At 45.6% G+C, this 16,485-nt stretch overlaps 1 protein-coding gene across 1 annotated transcript in view; it reads left to right on the plus strand.

Annotated features, from left to right (window-relative positions):
- The first annotated feature begins 8,554 nt into the window (after positions 1-8,554).
- LOC126426916 (skin secretory protein xP2-like) overlaps positions 8,555-16,485 on the plus strand; it is a 242,360-nt gene continuing 234,429 nt past the window's right edge. The window contains exon 1 of the mRNA XM_050089020.1: positions 8,555-8,610. Coding sequence (XP_049944977.1) covers positions 8,573-8,610 — 38 coding nt within the window. The 5' untranslated portion in view covers positions 8,555-8,572. The remainder of the gene's footprint in view (positions 8,611-16,485) is intronic.

A 16,485-nucleotide genomic window follows, 5' to 3' on the forward strand; every position in this document is an offset into this window, starting at 1 on the left:
TCCCCAATCCTATTCAATAGTTCCTCATTAGTTATGTGATCTACCCATCTAATCTTCAGCATTCTTCTGTAGCACCACATTTCGAAAGCTTCTATTCTCTTCTTGTCCAAACTATTTATCGTCCATGTTTCACTTCCATACATGGCTACACTCCATACGAATACTTTCAGAAACGACTTCCTGACACTTAAATCTATACTCGATGTTAACAAATTTCTCTTCTTCAGAAACGCTTTCCTTGCCATTGCCAGCCTACATTTTATATCCTCTCGACTTCGACCATCATCAGTTATTTTGCTCCCCAAATAGCAAAACTCCTTTACTGCTTTAAGTGCCTCATTTCCTAATCTAATTCCCTCAGCATCACCCGACTTAATTTGACTACATTCCATTATCCTCGTTTTACTTTTGTTGTTGTTCATCTTATATCCTCCTTTCAAGACACTGTCCATTCCGTTCAACTGCTCTTCCAAGTCCTTTGCTGTCTCTGACAGAATTACGATGTCATCGGCGAACCTCAAAGTTTTTATTTCTTCTCCATGAATTTTAATACCTACTCCGAAGTTTTCTTTTGTTTCCTTTACTGCTTGCTCAATATACAGATTGAATGACATCGGGGAGAGGCTACAACTCTGTCTTACTCCCTTCCCAACCACTGCTTCCCTTTCATGTCGCTCGACTCTTATAACTGCCATCTGGTTTCTGTACAAATTGTAAATAGCCTTTCGCTCCCTGTATTTTACCCCTGCCACCTTTAGAATTTGAAAGAGAGTATTCCAGTCAACATTGTCAAAAGCTTTCTCTAAGTCTACAAATGCTAGAAACGTAGGTTTGCCTTTCATTAATCTTTCTTCTAAGATAAGTCGTAAGGTCAGTATTGCCTCACGTGTTCCAGTGTTTCTACGGAATCCAAACTGATCTTCCCCGAGGTTGGCTTCTACTAGTTTTTCCATTCGTCTGTAAACCTCCCCTTAAGGGACATAAACTATAGGTCATTTCATACACAAAATCCTGCACTGGGAACACTTTCGCAATTATGGACGGCCCTATAGGAAGCATGGTTCGATATTTCTGCAGGGGACTTACAACGATTTGTGGATTTCAAGCCACGTCGAATTGCTGCACAACGCTGATCAGAAAGACGCCTCTAACGGTGCTAGGAGGTCTCCCATGACTTTTGTCACCCAAGTGTGTCACAATTGCAGTAAACCGTGTATCGATTAACGCTATAAAGTGAACTAATATTTCATGAGCTACAGTTCCTATGTGCCACATCACTGAGCAATCAACGACGCCACAGCTATGGCCGGACCAAAGTACACTCCTGGAAATGGAAAAAAGAACACATTGACACCGGTGTGTCAGACCCACCATACTTGCTCCGGACACTGCGAGAGGGCTGTACAAGCAATGATCACACGCACGGCACAGCGGACACACCAGGAACCGCGGTGTTGGCCGTCGAATGGCGCTAGCTGCGCAGCATTTGTGCACCGCCGCCGTCAGTGTCAGCCAGTTTGCCGTGGCATACGGAGCTCCATCGCAGTCTTTAACACTGGTAGCATGCCGCGACAGCGTGGACGTGAACCGTATGTGCAGTTGACGGACTTTGAGTGAGGGCGTATAGTGGGCATGCGGGAGGCCGGGTGGACGTACCGCCGAATTGCTCAACACGTGGGGCGTGAGGTCTCCACAGTACATCGATGTTGTCGCCAGTGGGCGGCGGAAGGTGCACGTGCCCGTCGACCTGGGACCGGACCGCAGCGACGCGCGGATGCGCGCCAAGACAGTAGGATCCTACGCACTGCCGTAGGGGACCGCACCGCCACTTCCCAGCAAATTTGGGACACTGTTGCTCCTGGGGTATCGGCGAGGACCATTCGCAACCGTCTCCATGAAGCTGGGCTACGGTCCCGCACATCGTGCAGCCCGCCTCCAGTGGTGTCGCGACAGGCGTGAATGGAGGGACGAATGGAGACGTGTCGTCTTCAGCGATGAGAGTCGCTTCTGCCTTGGTGCCAATGATGGTCGTATGCGTGTTTGGCGCCGTGCAGGTGAGCGCCACAATCAGGACTGCATACGACCGAGGCACACAGGGCCAACACCCGGCATCATGGTGTGGGGAGCGATCTCCTACACTGGCCGTATACCACTGGTGATCGTCGAGGGGACACTGAATAGTGCACGGTACATCCAAACCGTCATCGAACTCATCGTTCTACCATTCCTAGACCGGCAAGGGAACTTGCTGTTCCAACAGGACAATGCACGTCCGCATGTATCCCGTGCCACCCAACGTGCTCTAGAAGGTGTAAGTCAACTACCCTGGCTAGCAAGATATCCGGATCTGTCCCCCATTGAGCATGTTTGGGACTGGATGAAGCGTCGTCTCACGCGGTCTGCACGTCCAGCACGAACGCTGGTCCAACTGAGGCGCCAGGTGGACATGGCATGGCAAGCCGTTCCACAGGACTACATCCAGCATCTCTACGATCGTCTCCATGGGAGAATAGCAGCCTGCATTGTTGCGAAAGGTGGATATACACTGTACTAGTGCCGACATTGTGCATGCTCTGTTGCCTGTGTCTATGTGCCTGTGGTTCTGTCAGTGTGATCATGTGATGTATCTGACCTCAGGAATGTGTCAATAAAGTTTCCCCTTCCTGGGACAATGAATTCACGGTGTTCTTATTTCAATTTCCAGGAGTGTAGTTTCATCTCGTTGCAAGAAGCTTAATGCAATAACTGGAGCCGCTGGAGACTTTGGGTTCCAGGTACGATATCCCTGAAAGTTTGTCCATGGAGTTCTGGTTCACCTCGTAGGAGAGAGTCGCGCAATGTAGGCCGGCACATTGTACCGGCTGCCACTGCGATCTGCCTTTCCGCCTCCAAATGGCAGCTGCTTACAGTAAGCAGAACCAAGCTTGTGTATCCAAGTGTACAGGAGTTGTAGGCTATAACTTCTTACTGTCATCAGTCCTTTGCCCGTTCTGATTGGCTGAAGGTGTTGCTGTAGCTCTTACGTCACGAAAGATATCTTGAGGCTCGAGGTACTCGCTTTTAAGTTAAGTGATAATACACTACTGGCCATTAAAATCGATACACCACGAAGATGACGTGCTACAGACGCGAAATTTAACCGACATGTAGTAGATGCTGTGATATGCAAATGATTAGCTTTTCAGGGCATTCACACAAGGTTGGCGTCGGTGGCGACACCTACAACGTGCTGACATGGGGAAAGTTTCCAACCGATTTCTCATACACAAACAGCAGTTGACCGGCTATGTGTGGTGAAACGTTGTTTTCATGCCTCGTGTAAGGAGAAGACATGCGTACCATCACTTTTCCGACTTTGATGAAGGTCGGATTGTAGCCTATCGCGATTGGTGTTTATCGTATCGCGACATTGCTGCTCGCGTTGGTCGAGATCCAGTGACTGTAAGAAGAATATGGAACCGGTGGGTTCAGGAGGATAATACGGAACGCCGTGCTGGATCCCCACGGCCTCGTATCACTAGCAGTCGAGATGACAGGCATCTTATCCGCATAGCTGTAACGGATCGTCAACAGATGGGGACGTTTGCAAGACAACCACCGTCTGCACGAACAGTTCGACGACGTTTGCAGCGGCACGGACTATCAGCTCGGAGACCGTGGCTGCGGTTACCCTTGACGCTGCATCACAGACGGGAGCGCCTGCGTTGGTGTGCTCAACGACGAACCTGGATGCACGAATGGCAAAACGTCATTTTTTCGGATGAACCCAGGTTCTGTTTACAGCGTCATGATGGTCGCATTCGTGTTTGGCGACATCGCGGCGAACGCACATTGGAAGCGTGTATTCGGCATCGTCATACTGGCGTATCACCCAGCGTGATGGTATGGGGTGCCATTGGTTACACGTCTCAGTCACCTATTGCTCGCACTGACGGCACTTTGAACAGTGGACGTTACATTTCAGATGTGTTACGACCCGTGGCTCTACCTTTCATTCGATCCCTGCGAAACCCTACATTTCAGCAGGATAATGCACGACCGCATGTTGCAGGTCCTGTACGGGCCTTTCTGGATACAGAAAATGTTCGACTGCTACCCTGGCCAGCACATTCTCCAGATCTCTCACCAACTGAAAACGTCTGGTCACTGGTGGACGAGCAACTGGCTCGTCACAATACGCCAGTCACTACTCTCGATGAACTGTGGTATCGTGTTGAAGCTGCATGGGCAGCTGTACCTGTACACGCCATCCGAGCTCTGTTTGACTCAATGCCCAGGCGTATCGAGGCCGTTATTACGGCCAGAGGTGGTTGTTCTGGGAGCTGATTTCTCAGGATCTATGCACCCAAATTGCATGAAAATGTAATCACATGTCAGTTCTAGTATAATATATTTGTCCAATGAATACCCGTTTATCATCTACATTTCTTCTTGGTGTAGCAATTTTAATGGCCAGTTGTGTATATGTAAAGAATTACACGTAACAAGCGTTTTATGATAATTTATATAAGAGAACACACAACATGACTAGGTCCTTCTGCGTGTTTGCCGTGGAGTACCGACCACTCTATTGTCTTCCAGTATCCGCCTGACGTAATTTCAATTTTTAAATTACGTTTTATTCTTCTTACTTCTTTTCAGATGAAAATGGCAGAAAATGAGAAACAAATTAAGAGGAAAATGGAATGAAGAGAGCATGAAAATGGCTGTGAGCAAGGCTACATCTAACAAAATGACCGCGTGGGAAACAGCTGAAGCGTTTTCAACAATTAGAAAAGAAAAAGATCTGCACGATGGACAAGAAATTAAATGCAGAAAAAATAAAGTCGTAAACAGAGAGAAAGAAAGCTGAACATAAACCGGGTGTTCCAAAGTAAAATAAGCACGCAAGGGGGGCCGGTGGAAGTTCATTTAAAAAGCGGCGAAGGAAACTGAAATTTTCTGGAAATAAGGAGCCCACGGAAGAGACTGAAAAGGCATTATGTGTCAGGATTCATTTGAAGAAGACTGGGTGCTGCGTACTACCAAGTGTGCAGGCTGTGCGTATCTTGCATGTGTGTATCAGGAGAATATTTGGTATTTTATCTGCGATATGTGTAAAACAGTCAGCTAAACACTGGTGAGCTGTGCTGAAATAGTAACAATAATTTCCCATCGCTATGTGCTCTGTTACGATTCAATAAGTATCAGCCTAGTGTATCATTACCAACAGGTATTATCGCAGAGAAGACAGTGGCCGATACTCCAAGACACTTTCTACACGCCTTGTAATTCTAGTTCTGCTTTCGATGTAATCAAGTACTATAAAATAAAAATAAAAATCATTGCACCGTACTATTCATTGAGCATATCTTGAGGTAAGAGAACAGTACATACATGTATGAGCCAAAGAATTATGATCACTCGTTTAATGGCTTGTTGGTCCACTTCTCCTTCGCATGGATTCTATAAGTCCCTGATATTGTTTCCAGAAGTATGACACACCGGATGTCTACTCACAGGTAACTAAATTCTTGCAAATTACGGGACGGTGGTTTGTGGGCACGCAGCTGGCGCCCGATATACACTATGTGATCAAAAGTATCCGGACACCTAGCTGGAAATGAATTACAAGTTCGTGACGTAGTCCATCAGTAATGCTGGAATTCCGTATGGTGTTGGCCTACCCTCAGCCTTGATGACAGCTTCCACTGTCGCAGGCACACGTTCAATCAGGTGCTGGAAGGTTTCTTGGGGAATGGCAGCCCATTCTTCACGGAGTGCTGCACTGAGGAGAGGTATCGATGTTGGTCGGTGAGGCCTGGCACGAATTCGGCGTCCCAAAACATCCCAGAGGTGTTCTACAGGATTCAGGTCAAGATTCTGTGCAGGTCAGTCCATTACACGGATGTTATTGGCGTGTAACCACGCCGCCACAGGCCGTACATTATGAACAGGTGCTCGATCGTGTTGAAAGATGCAATCGCCATCCCCGAATTGCTCTTCCACAGTGGGAAGCAAGAAAGTGCTTAAAACGTCAATGTAGGCCTGTGCTGTGATAGTCCCACGCAAAACAACAAGGGGTGCAAGCCCCCTCCATGAAAAACACGACCACACCATAACACCACCGCCTCCGAATATTACTGTTGGCGCTACACACGCTGGCAGATGACGTCCACCGGGCATTCGCCTTACCTACACCCTGCCATCGTATGCCTGCCTGCTCAATCGTCCAATGTTTACGCTCCTTACACGAAGTAATGCGTTGTTTGGCAATTACCACCGTGATGTGTGTCTTATGACCAGCCAAGTTTTCCCACCTCCCGCCTAACTGTCATAGTACTTGCAATGGATCCTGATGCAGTTTGGAATTTCTGTGTGATAGTCTGGATAGATATCTGCGTATTACACATTATGAACTTCTTCAACTGTCCGCGGTCTCTGTCAGTCAACAGACGAGGTCGGCCTGTACGCTTTTGTGCTGTACGTATCCCTTCACGTTTCCACTTCACTATCACATCGGAAACAGTGGACCTAGGGATGTTTAGGAGCGTGGAAATCTCACGTACAGACGTATGACACAAGTGACACCCAATCACCTGACCATATTCGAAGTCCGTGAGTTTCGCAGAGCGCCCCATTCTGCTCTCTCACGATGTCTATTGACTGCTTAGGTCGCTGACATGGAGTACCTGGCAGTAGGTGGCAGCACAATGCATCTAATATGAAAAAAAAACGTATATTTTTGGCGGTGTCCGGATACTTTTGATCACATAGTGTATGTTGCAGTAGGTACGTTTGCTGGCTAAGTTATCAAATGACTCTGAGCAGTATGCGACATAACTTCAGTGGTCATCAGTCCCCTAGAACTTAGAACTAATTAAACCTAACTAACGTAAGGACATCACACACATCCATGCCCGAGGCAGGATTCGAACCTGCGACCGTAGCGGCTGCTCGGTTCCAGAGTGTATCGCCTAGAACCGCACGGCCACTCCGGACGGCGCTAAGATATCAATGCGACTTCATTATCATGGTTCTGAAACCACTGCAGCACGATTCTAACCTTGTGTTGCTGACAAGGGAAACTCCCCATCGGACCCCCCTCAGATTTAATTACAAGTTGGCACAGTGGATAGGCCTTGAAAAACTGAACACAGATCAATCGAGAAAACAGGAAGAAGTTGTGTGGAACTATGAAAAAAATAAGCAAAATATTCAAACTGAGTAGTCCATGCGCAAGATAGGCAGCATCTAGGGCACTGTAAACTCTGAAGCGCTGTGGTCCCGTGCTTAGTGTGAGCAGCTACAAAACGAAAGGTGTTTGGTTCAAGCCTCCCTCGAGTGAAAAATATTTTATTTTCAGACTATTATCAAAGTTAAGGCACTGAAACATAATCAACTTCGCTCTCCAAAATTCCAGGACATGTTCAGATTTTCTTGGACACATGCAGAATTTGACGGTCTACACACGGAAAAATTTGAAAACGTTAAAAACATATGTTTTGACAGAGCACAGGGAAAAATGTGCGACTGTGAAACTGTTGCATTCATTTGTTGCAGTTTATGTGACAAACTCTTATGTTTTCACACTGTTTTGGGAGTGATTATCACATCCACAAGAAAACCTAAATTGGGCAAGGTAGAAGAATCTTTTTACCCATTCACCAAGTGTACAAGTTAGGTGGGTCGACAACATATTCCTGTCATGTGACGCACATGCCGTCACCAGTGTCGTATAGAATATATGAGACGTGTTTTCCTGTGGAGGAATCGGTTGACCTATGACCTTGCGAGCAAATGTTTTCGGTGCCCATTGGAGAGGCACGTCATTTCGTCTACTAATCGCACGGTTTTGCAGTGCGGTCGCAAAACACAGACACTAAACTTATTACAGTGAACAGAGACGTCAATGAACGAACGGACAGATCATAACTTTGCGAGAATAAAGAAAGTAAAATTTTCACTCGATGGAAGACTTGAACCAATGACCTCTCACTCCGGAGCTGCTCACGCTAACCACGGGACCACGGCGCCCCAGAGCTCATAATATCCTTAATGTTCCTTATGTTGCCTTGGAGTACTCAGTTTGTATATTTTACTCATTTTTTTCGTAGTTCCACACAACTTCTTCCTGTTTTCTCGATTGATCTGTGTTCAGTTTTTCAAGGCCTATCCACTGTGCCAACTTATAACTAAATCTGACGGGGGTGCGGTTGGGGGAAGGTTCGCTCGTGAGATTTATCCAGAATATGTTGACTTTCCATTTCGTTGAGTGTAATGGGATAGGGCGGTCCGTGCAACCGGAGACTACACGACACGAGAAAGGCGAGAGTGCGGCGAGGAGCAGGGTGTTGCGCAGCTCGCGACGTACCACGGTGGGCGCTATGAAGACGGGGGCGGGCGCGCCATTGTGGGGGCCGGTTCCGGCCCGCGGGCGGCGGTCTCTGGTTTCCCGCGCAGGCAGCGAGGCGTGCCGGGCGCCACCCGCCGCCGCTCTTCGCAGGCCCCGGCTTCGCGTGCACTCCACTCCGCACCAGACGTGACGGCGACCGCACCGCACCGCGCCAGAGACGCACACGTCGACGTCGACATGCTGGCCTGCTCGCGTTCGCTGCGCCGGAGGCAGAGGTACGACCCGACGCGCGCGCCCACCGCCGGCTAGCGGCGCGTCGTAGACAGCGGCCCACACAGCCAGCCCGTCAAATGGGGCCGCCGGCCGCCGCTCACACCTGCGGTGCGATGCGCCAACAGGGACACTCTGAAGGACCCCCGTAAACGACCAGGCGTGTCTGACAGATCGCTCTTAGGCCGGTATTACACTATCAAATTTCTTTCTCAAAGATTTGATCAAAGATGTGAACAAATATTCCGTCAATTATATTTGACAAACATCTTGGACGTACCGCTAGAAGGGGTATTACACTGTCATCATATTTTTCGTCAAAGTTCAAGCTGGCTGAGGACAACAACTTATTAACCGCAGCAGTTGTACGTACCACAATTGCACTGTGTGCACATGCGGAAGAGAAGCGGGCGGAAAAAAAGGAAACATACCTGCATGAAGCCGTGGGTTTTACGACGACACGATAAAAGCATTCAACAAAACTTGTCACGTGAGCTTGTAGTGGAGGGCGTCAAGTCGCGCATCAGTTACTTAAGAATGGATGAGCATACATTTCTCTGTGTGCTCAATGAAGTGTATCCTCATATCACAAAGCACAATATTCACTTAAGAACTGCTACATCTTCAGAAGACAGGCTCACTGTGACACTCCGATTCCTCGCTACAGGAGAGGGTTGGGTTAGGTTAGGTCAGGTTAAGTCAGATTTACAATCTTCATAATCTATTTTTGTGTTCAGCATGCCTCACGTTGTAAAGCGCCTCATCAGCTTCATATATCTCTATTAATTTTGTAGTTGTCGGCACACACCAATTGTATTTACCGGCAGTGTTTATAAAAACACTACAGACGACAGAACGCTGCAGCGATACTACCGCTCCATGTGGTAACATCTCACATTGCAGTGAACAGAAGACAAGTGACTTCTCTGATCAAATCCACAGCGAGGCCCTAGATTTGATCAAATATTTGATGACATTTGACAAAGTTACCTATTACACCATCAAATTTCTTTGACAAAGATATTTGACAAAGAAATTTGATAGTGTAATACCGGCCTAGCTAGTCACAGATTTGCCAAACAAGCCCGTACACGTTCAAACAGTGTTTGTCAGTTAAACCTCACTTTGAAGCAGACCCTGTTCGTGTTCGTGTGTATTTTGAGAGAAGTGAGAACAGTCATAAATGCATTCAAAGCAACACTGCCATCGGCTTTGGCATAGTATATAAAGAAGAAGAAAGAAACAAGACTCAGCACCAGGGAATGGCTTAAAATGAGAAATCTAGCCATGGAAATATGCTGAAAGAAATATTACTCTCAGAACCCTATGATTTCGTTAACTTTCTTCGAGTTGACGATCAAAGTTTTTAAAACTTATAAAGTCCCTCCTAAAAGACCAAACTCACCTTTCGAGTTCGCTCTTATTTAGCCACGTATGTGTCAAACAAACACATGCACGTACTGACAAACCTTGTTAATCTAACCTTTACTTGTGCAGCAGACAATTTTCGTATATGCCGTATTTTGGCTACAAATGCGGATAAGGCATTTCCACCATTGCCTCTGGCATTGTGTTTACAGAAGAATAAAACAAAACAGCCGGCCAGTGTGGCCCAGCGGTTCTAGGCGCTTCAGTCTGGAACCGCGCGACCGCTACGGTCGCAGGTTCGAATCCTCCCCGGGCATGGATGTGTGTGATGTCCTTAGGTTAGTTGGGTTTAAGTAGTTCTAAGTCTAGGGGACTGATGACCTCAGATGTTGAGTCCCATAGTGCTCAGAGCCTTTTCAACCGTTTGTACACCAGAGGTCGACCTCCCATAGAGAGCCTGTGTAGGGAGAGAGTGGCCAACCGGACGATACGGCGGGCTTTTGTCTGCCAAACTGCGGGCGGGACTTTTGAATGGCCAGTAGTGGAGTAGTGGAGTACACACTCACAAGACAACATGTCAAAATCATTCGTTAAATGCCTTTCTTTACAGCTACAATATACTCATAGTAGCCTACTACATACAGCACAGGAAAACTTGATACAGTGGCTATAAAAATTATTCGTTACTTGCATTTATCTCCTTTAAATTCGTTTACTAGACATATTGCAATGAAAGTAACGCAAAAAAAATAGTGTACAGCCTTTGTTTTGTATTGGAAGCGCATAACGCTAAAGCTTTAACGTACCTGTATTACGTCAGATGAATGAAAGTCGTAAGTAGTTGTTTACTGGTGACTTGCCAAAAGTTTGAAGACGTGACGAGAAGTACTAATACGTCTCACACTTTATATATATATATATATATATATATATATATATATATATATATATATATATATGTATAGGGTGTTACAAAAAGGTACGGCCAAACTTTCAGGAAACATTCCTGACACACAAAGAAAGAAAATATGTTATGTGGACATGTGTCCGGAAACGCTTAATTTCCATGTTAGAGCTCATTTTATTACTTCTCTTCAAATCACATTAATCATGGAATGGAAACACACAGCAACAGAACGTACCAGCGTGACTTCAAGCACTTTGTTACAGGAAATGTTCAAAATGTCCTCCGTTAGCGAGGATACATGCATCCACCCTCCGTCGCATGGAATCCCTCATGCGCTGATGCAGCCCTGGAGAATGGCGTATTGTATCACAGCCGTCCACAATACGAGCACGAAGACTCTCTACATTTGGTACCGGGGTTGCGTAGACAAGAGCATTCAAATGCCCCCATAATGAAAGTCAAGAGGGTTGAGGTCAGGAGAGCGTGGAGGCCATGGAATTGGTCCGCCTCTACCAATCCATCGGTCACTGTATCTGTTGTTGAGAAGCGTACGAACACTTTGACTGAAATGTACAGGAGCTCCATCGTGCATGAACCACATGTTGTGTTGTACTTGTAAAGGCACATGTTCTAGCAGCACAGGTAGAGTATCCCATATGAAATCATGATAACGTGCTCCACTGAGCGTAGGTGGAAGAACATGGGGCCCAATCGAGACATCACCAACAATGCCTGCACAAACGTTCACATAAAATCTGTGTTGATGACGTGGTTGCACAATTGCGTACAGATTCTCGTCAGCCCACACATGTTGATTGTGAAAATTTACAATTTGATCATGTTGGAATGAAGCCTCATCCGTAAAGAAAACATTTGCACTGAAATGAGAATTGACACATTGTTGGATGAACCATTCGCAGAAGTGTACGCGTGGAGGCCAATCAGTTGCTGATAGTGCCTGCACACGCTGTACATGGTACGGAAACAACTGGTTCTCCTGTAGCACTCTCCATACAGTGACGTGGTCAACGTTACCTTGTACAGCAGCAACTTCTCTGACGCTGACATTAGGGTTATCGTCAACTGCACGAAGAATTGCCTCGTCCATTGCAGGTGTCCTCGTCGTTCTAGGTCTTCCCCAGTCGGGAGTCATAGGCTGGAATGTTCCGTGCTCCCTAAGACGCCGATCAATTGCTTTGACGTCTTCCTATCGGGACACCTTCGTTCTGGAAATCTGTCTCGATACAAACGTACCGCACCACGGCTATTGCCCCGTGCTAATCCATACATCAAATGGGCATCTGCCAACTCCGCATTTGTAAACGACTGCAAAACCACGTTCGTGATGAACACTAACCTGTTGATGCTACGTACTGATGTGCTTGATGCTAGTACTGTAGAGCAATGAGTCGCATGTTAACACAAGCACCGAAGTCAACATTACCTTCCTTCGATTGGGCCAACTGGCGGTGAATCGAGGAAGTACAGTACATACTGACGAAACTAAAATGAGCTCTAACATGGAAATTAAGCGTTTCCGGACACATGTCCACATACAATCTTTGCTTTATTTGTGTGTGAGGAATGTTTCCTGAAAGTTTGGCCGTCCCTTTTTGGAACACCCTGTATATAAGAAAGTCGTAAGCAGTTGTTTATTTGTGACAGGCAAAAAGTTTGAAGACGTGACAAGAAGTACTTCTCAGACTTTTTGCATGTCACAAGTAAACAACTGCTTACGACTTTCATTCATCTGACGTAATACAGGTACGTTAAATCTTTAGCGTTATGCACTTCCGATACAAAACAAATGCTATACACTATATTCCTGAATACCTCTCATAGATAACAAACGAAAAAGATTGCAAAAATCAGGTAATGTTAAATGTAGGCTACTGTAATAACGACCAAATATAACAACGAAACTACTGTAGCCCTTCTACCCCACAGTAAGTAGGCCTATTAAAAACTGTCTTCAGGAGTACCTACAATTATTTAATACGAACAATGTTTCAGCAACCACGACAACTGCGGAAAACGTGCCTACAACTTGCCTGCGTCAACAGTCAGGCAATAATACTGAAACCAAAATAATGCCTAGTGTTCTGATTCGGAACGAAATAAAGTTTGACGCTATAAAGTCGAATGAGCGTGGCACAACAATTAGAGGAACTTTCCGTTTCCAGCACGCACTGTCAGATATTGGCCTCAGAAAAGCTTGTGATGCTACCAGTATGCACGAACTGTTAAAGAAATAAGAGCTTAAAAATGCAGTAAATTGTAATAGGCCTACCTGTTTTGCGTGACTACTTCAGATCGCAAACGCTAATTACGTACTAAAAACGATATACAACTAAATGGAAGATGCATGCACAACGCATAACAAGTCTCTCAATAATTCAAATACCTTTTAATCGTTTCCAAAAGTCCTCTGAACTTCAACTCAAAAGCACGGCCAACATAGGAAGCGTGAGAGACGTTTGGCAGAAAAATTGAGCCGAAGCTATTCAAGCAATGACGGGCAACTTCACCTATGGCCACTCCCTACCTATACAGGCTCTCTAGCGCCGGCTAGCGGCGCGTCGTAGACAGCGGCCCACACAGCCAGCCCGTCAAATGGGGCCGCCGGCCGCCGCTCGCACCTGCGATGCGATAACAGGGACACTCTGAAGGACGCCCGTAAACGACCATGCGTGTCTGACAGATCGCTCTTAGCTAGTCACAGATTTGCCAAACAAACTCGTACACATTCAAACAGTGTTTGTCAGTTTAACCTCACTTTGAAGCAGACGCTGTTCGTGTTCGTGTGTATTTTGAGAGAAGTGAGAACGGCCATAAATGAATACAAAGCAACACTGCCATTGAATTTGGCACTGTCTTTAACTAAGAAGAAGTAGAAAACAAGACTCTGAACCAGGGAATGGCTTAAATTGGGAGATTTGCCCATGGAAATATGCTGAAAGAAATATTACTCTTAGAACTCTATCATTTCGTCAACTTTCTTCGAGTTGACAATCAAAGTGCCCCAGGGAAGCGTGGTGGGTCCGCTGTTGTTTTCTATCTACATAAATGATCTTTTGGAAAGGGTGGATAGCAATGTGTAACTGTTTGCTGATGATGCTGTGGCGTATAGGAAGGCGTAGTCATTGAGTGACTGTGGGAGTATACAAGATGACTTGGACAGGATTTGTGATTGGTGTAAAGAATGGCAGCTAACTCTAAATATAGACAAATGAAAATTACTGCAGATGAATAGGAAAAAGAATCCCGTGTAGCTCTTGACACAGTCACATCGATTAAATATTTGGGCGTAACATTGCAGAGCGATATCAAGTGGGACAAGCATGTAATGGCAGTTCTGGGGAAGGCGGATAGTCGTCTTCGGTTCATTGGTAGAAATTTGGGAACATGTGGTTCATCTGTAAAGGAGACCGCTTATAAATCACTAATACGACCTATTCTTGAGTACTGCTCGAGCGTTTGGGATCCCTATCAGGTCGGATTTAGGGAGGACATAGAAGCAATTCAGAAGCGGGCTGCTAGATTTGTTACTGGCTCTGAGCACTATGGGACTTAACTTCTGAGGTCACCAGTCCCCTAGAACTTAGAACTACTTAAACCTAACTAACCTAAGGACATAACACACATCCATGCCCGAGGCAGCATTCGAACCTGCGACCGTGGCGGTCTCAGGGTTCCGGATTGTAGCGCCTAGAACCGCTTGCCCACTCCGGCTGGCAGATTTGTTACTGTTAGGTTTTATCATCACGTGGGTGTTACGGAAATGCTTCAGGAACGCGGGTGGGAGTCTCTAGAGGAAAGGAGGCGTTATTTTCGTGAATCGCTACTGAGGAAATTTAGAGAATCAGCATTTCATGCTGAGTGCAGTACAATTTTACTGCCGGGGAGATTAGGGCTCATACAGAGGCATATAGGCAGTCATTTTTCCCTCGTTCTGTTTGGGAGTGGAACAGGGAGAGAATATGCTACTTGTGGTACGAGGTACCCTCCGCCACGCACAGTACGGTAGATTGCGGAGTATGTATGTAGATGTAGATGTAGAAAGTTTTTCAAACTTATGAAGTCCCTCATAAAATACATAGGATTGGCGGAGTACATCGAAAAAGTTCAAAGAAAGGCAGCACGTTTTGTATTATCGCGAAATTTCGGAGAGAGTGTCACAGAAATGATACAAGGTTTGGGCTGGACATCATGAAAAGAAAGGCGTTTTTCGTTGCGACGGAATCTTCTCACGAAATTCCAGTCACCAACTTTGTCCTCCGAATGCGAAAATATTTTGTTGACACCGACATACATAGGCAGGAACGATCACCATGATAAAATATGGGAAATCAGAGGTCGTACGGAAAGATACAGGTGTTCACTCTTTCCGCGCGCTATACGAGATTGGAATAATAGAGAATTGTGAAGGTGGTTTGATGAACCCTCTGCCAGGCACTTAAATGTGATTTGCAGAGTATCCATGTAGATGTAGATGTAGATGAAAAGACGAAGCTTGCTTGTCAAGTTCGCTCTCATTGAGCCACGTATGTGTCAAACAAGCACATGTACGTACTGACAAATTCTGTCAATCTAACCTTTACTTCTGCGGCAGACAATTTTCGTGTATGCTGTACTTTGGCTACAAACGCAAATAAGGCATTTCCAACTTTGCCTCTGGCATTGTGTTTACAGAAGAACAAAACAAGACCCTCGTCCAGGGAATGCTTTAAAATGAGAAATATGCAACTGACAGCCTGTTAATGGAGATGTTTCACTCAGAACCTGGTGATTACATCAACTTTCTGCGGATGGACAGTGAAACGTTTAATAACTTGTGTAGCATTGACAAAGAAGACACAAGTACGTGAAAATCTATTGTCTCCATTTGGTCCTCTAATGATAGTTCATTAAAATACCACAACATGGGAACTTATAGCCCACGTTGTCCGTTGATATATATATATATATATATATATATATATATATATATATATATATATATATATATGCGGCGAAACGTCGACACAAACAACGTCCGCCATCTTGTCAAACTTTCTGTCAACCAAAAGTTCTCGCAAATACGTCAAACACGACCTGTTCTTGACAAACGCGTAAAACTGCACCATACACTGTCAAATGTTTGCCAGAAATAGTTAAGTTTGACAAAATGTTTGAACGTTTACGGAGATAATTGCGTATGCGTGGTTATGAGCCGCAACATACTTCGTTTTCTTTTATTTCATTCCACTCCGCTTGTATGTTACTGTATGCTCAAAGTATTGGTTTAGTTTGTAACCTCCTCCTGCGATATTTATGGCTGCAAAAGATGTGATTCCTCTACCATTTTGGTAATTATCTGTCGTTTTTTGTCTTTATGCTTCATCGTAGTTTTCATAGCAGTCGGAACTCACGGTACAGTGAGACAACTCGTAAAAAACCAATTTGTCAGTAAACATATGCAGCGACACGTCGACACAAACAACGTCCGCCATCTTGTCAAACTTACTGGCAACCAAAATTTCTCGCAAACACGACCTGTGCTTGACAAACACGTCAACGTGCACAGTACACGGTCAAATGTTTGGCAACCATAGTTAAGTTTGAC

This window comes from Schistocerca serialis, chromosome 11 (genome assembly GCF_023864345.2).
Source record: "Schistocerca serialis cubense isolate TAMUIC-IGC-003099 chromosome 11, iqSchSeri2.2, whole genome shotgun sequence".
NCBI classification, from domain to species: domain Eukaryota; kingdom Metazoa; phylum Arthropoda; class Insecta; order Orthoptera; family Acrididae; genus Schistocerca; species Schistocerca serialis.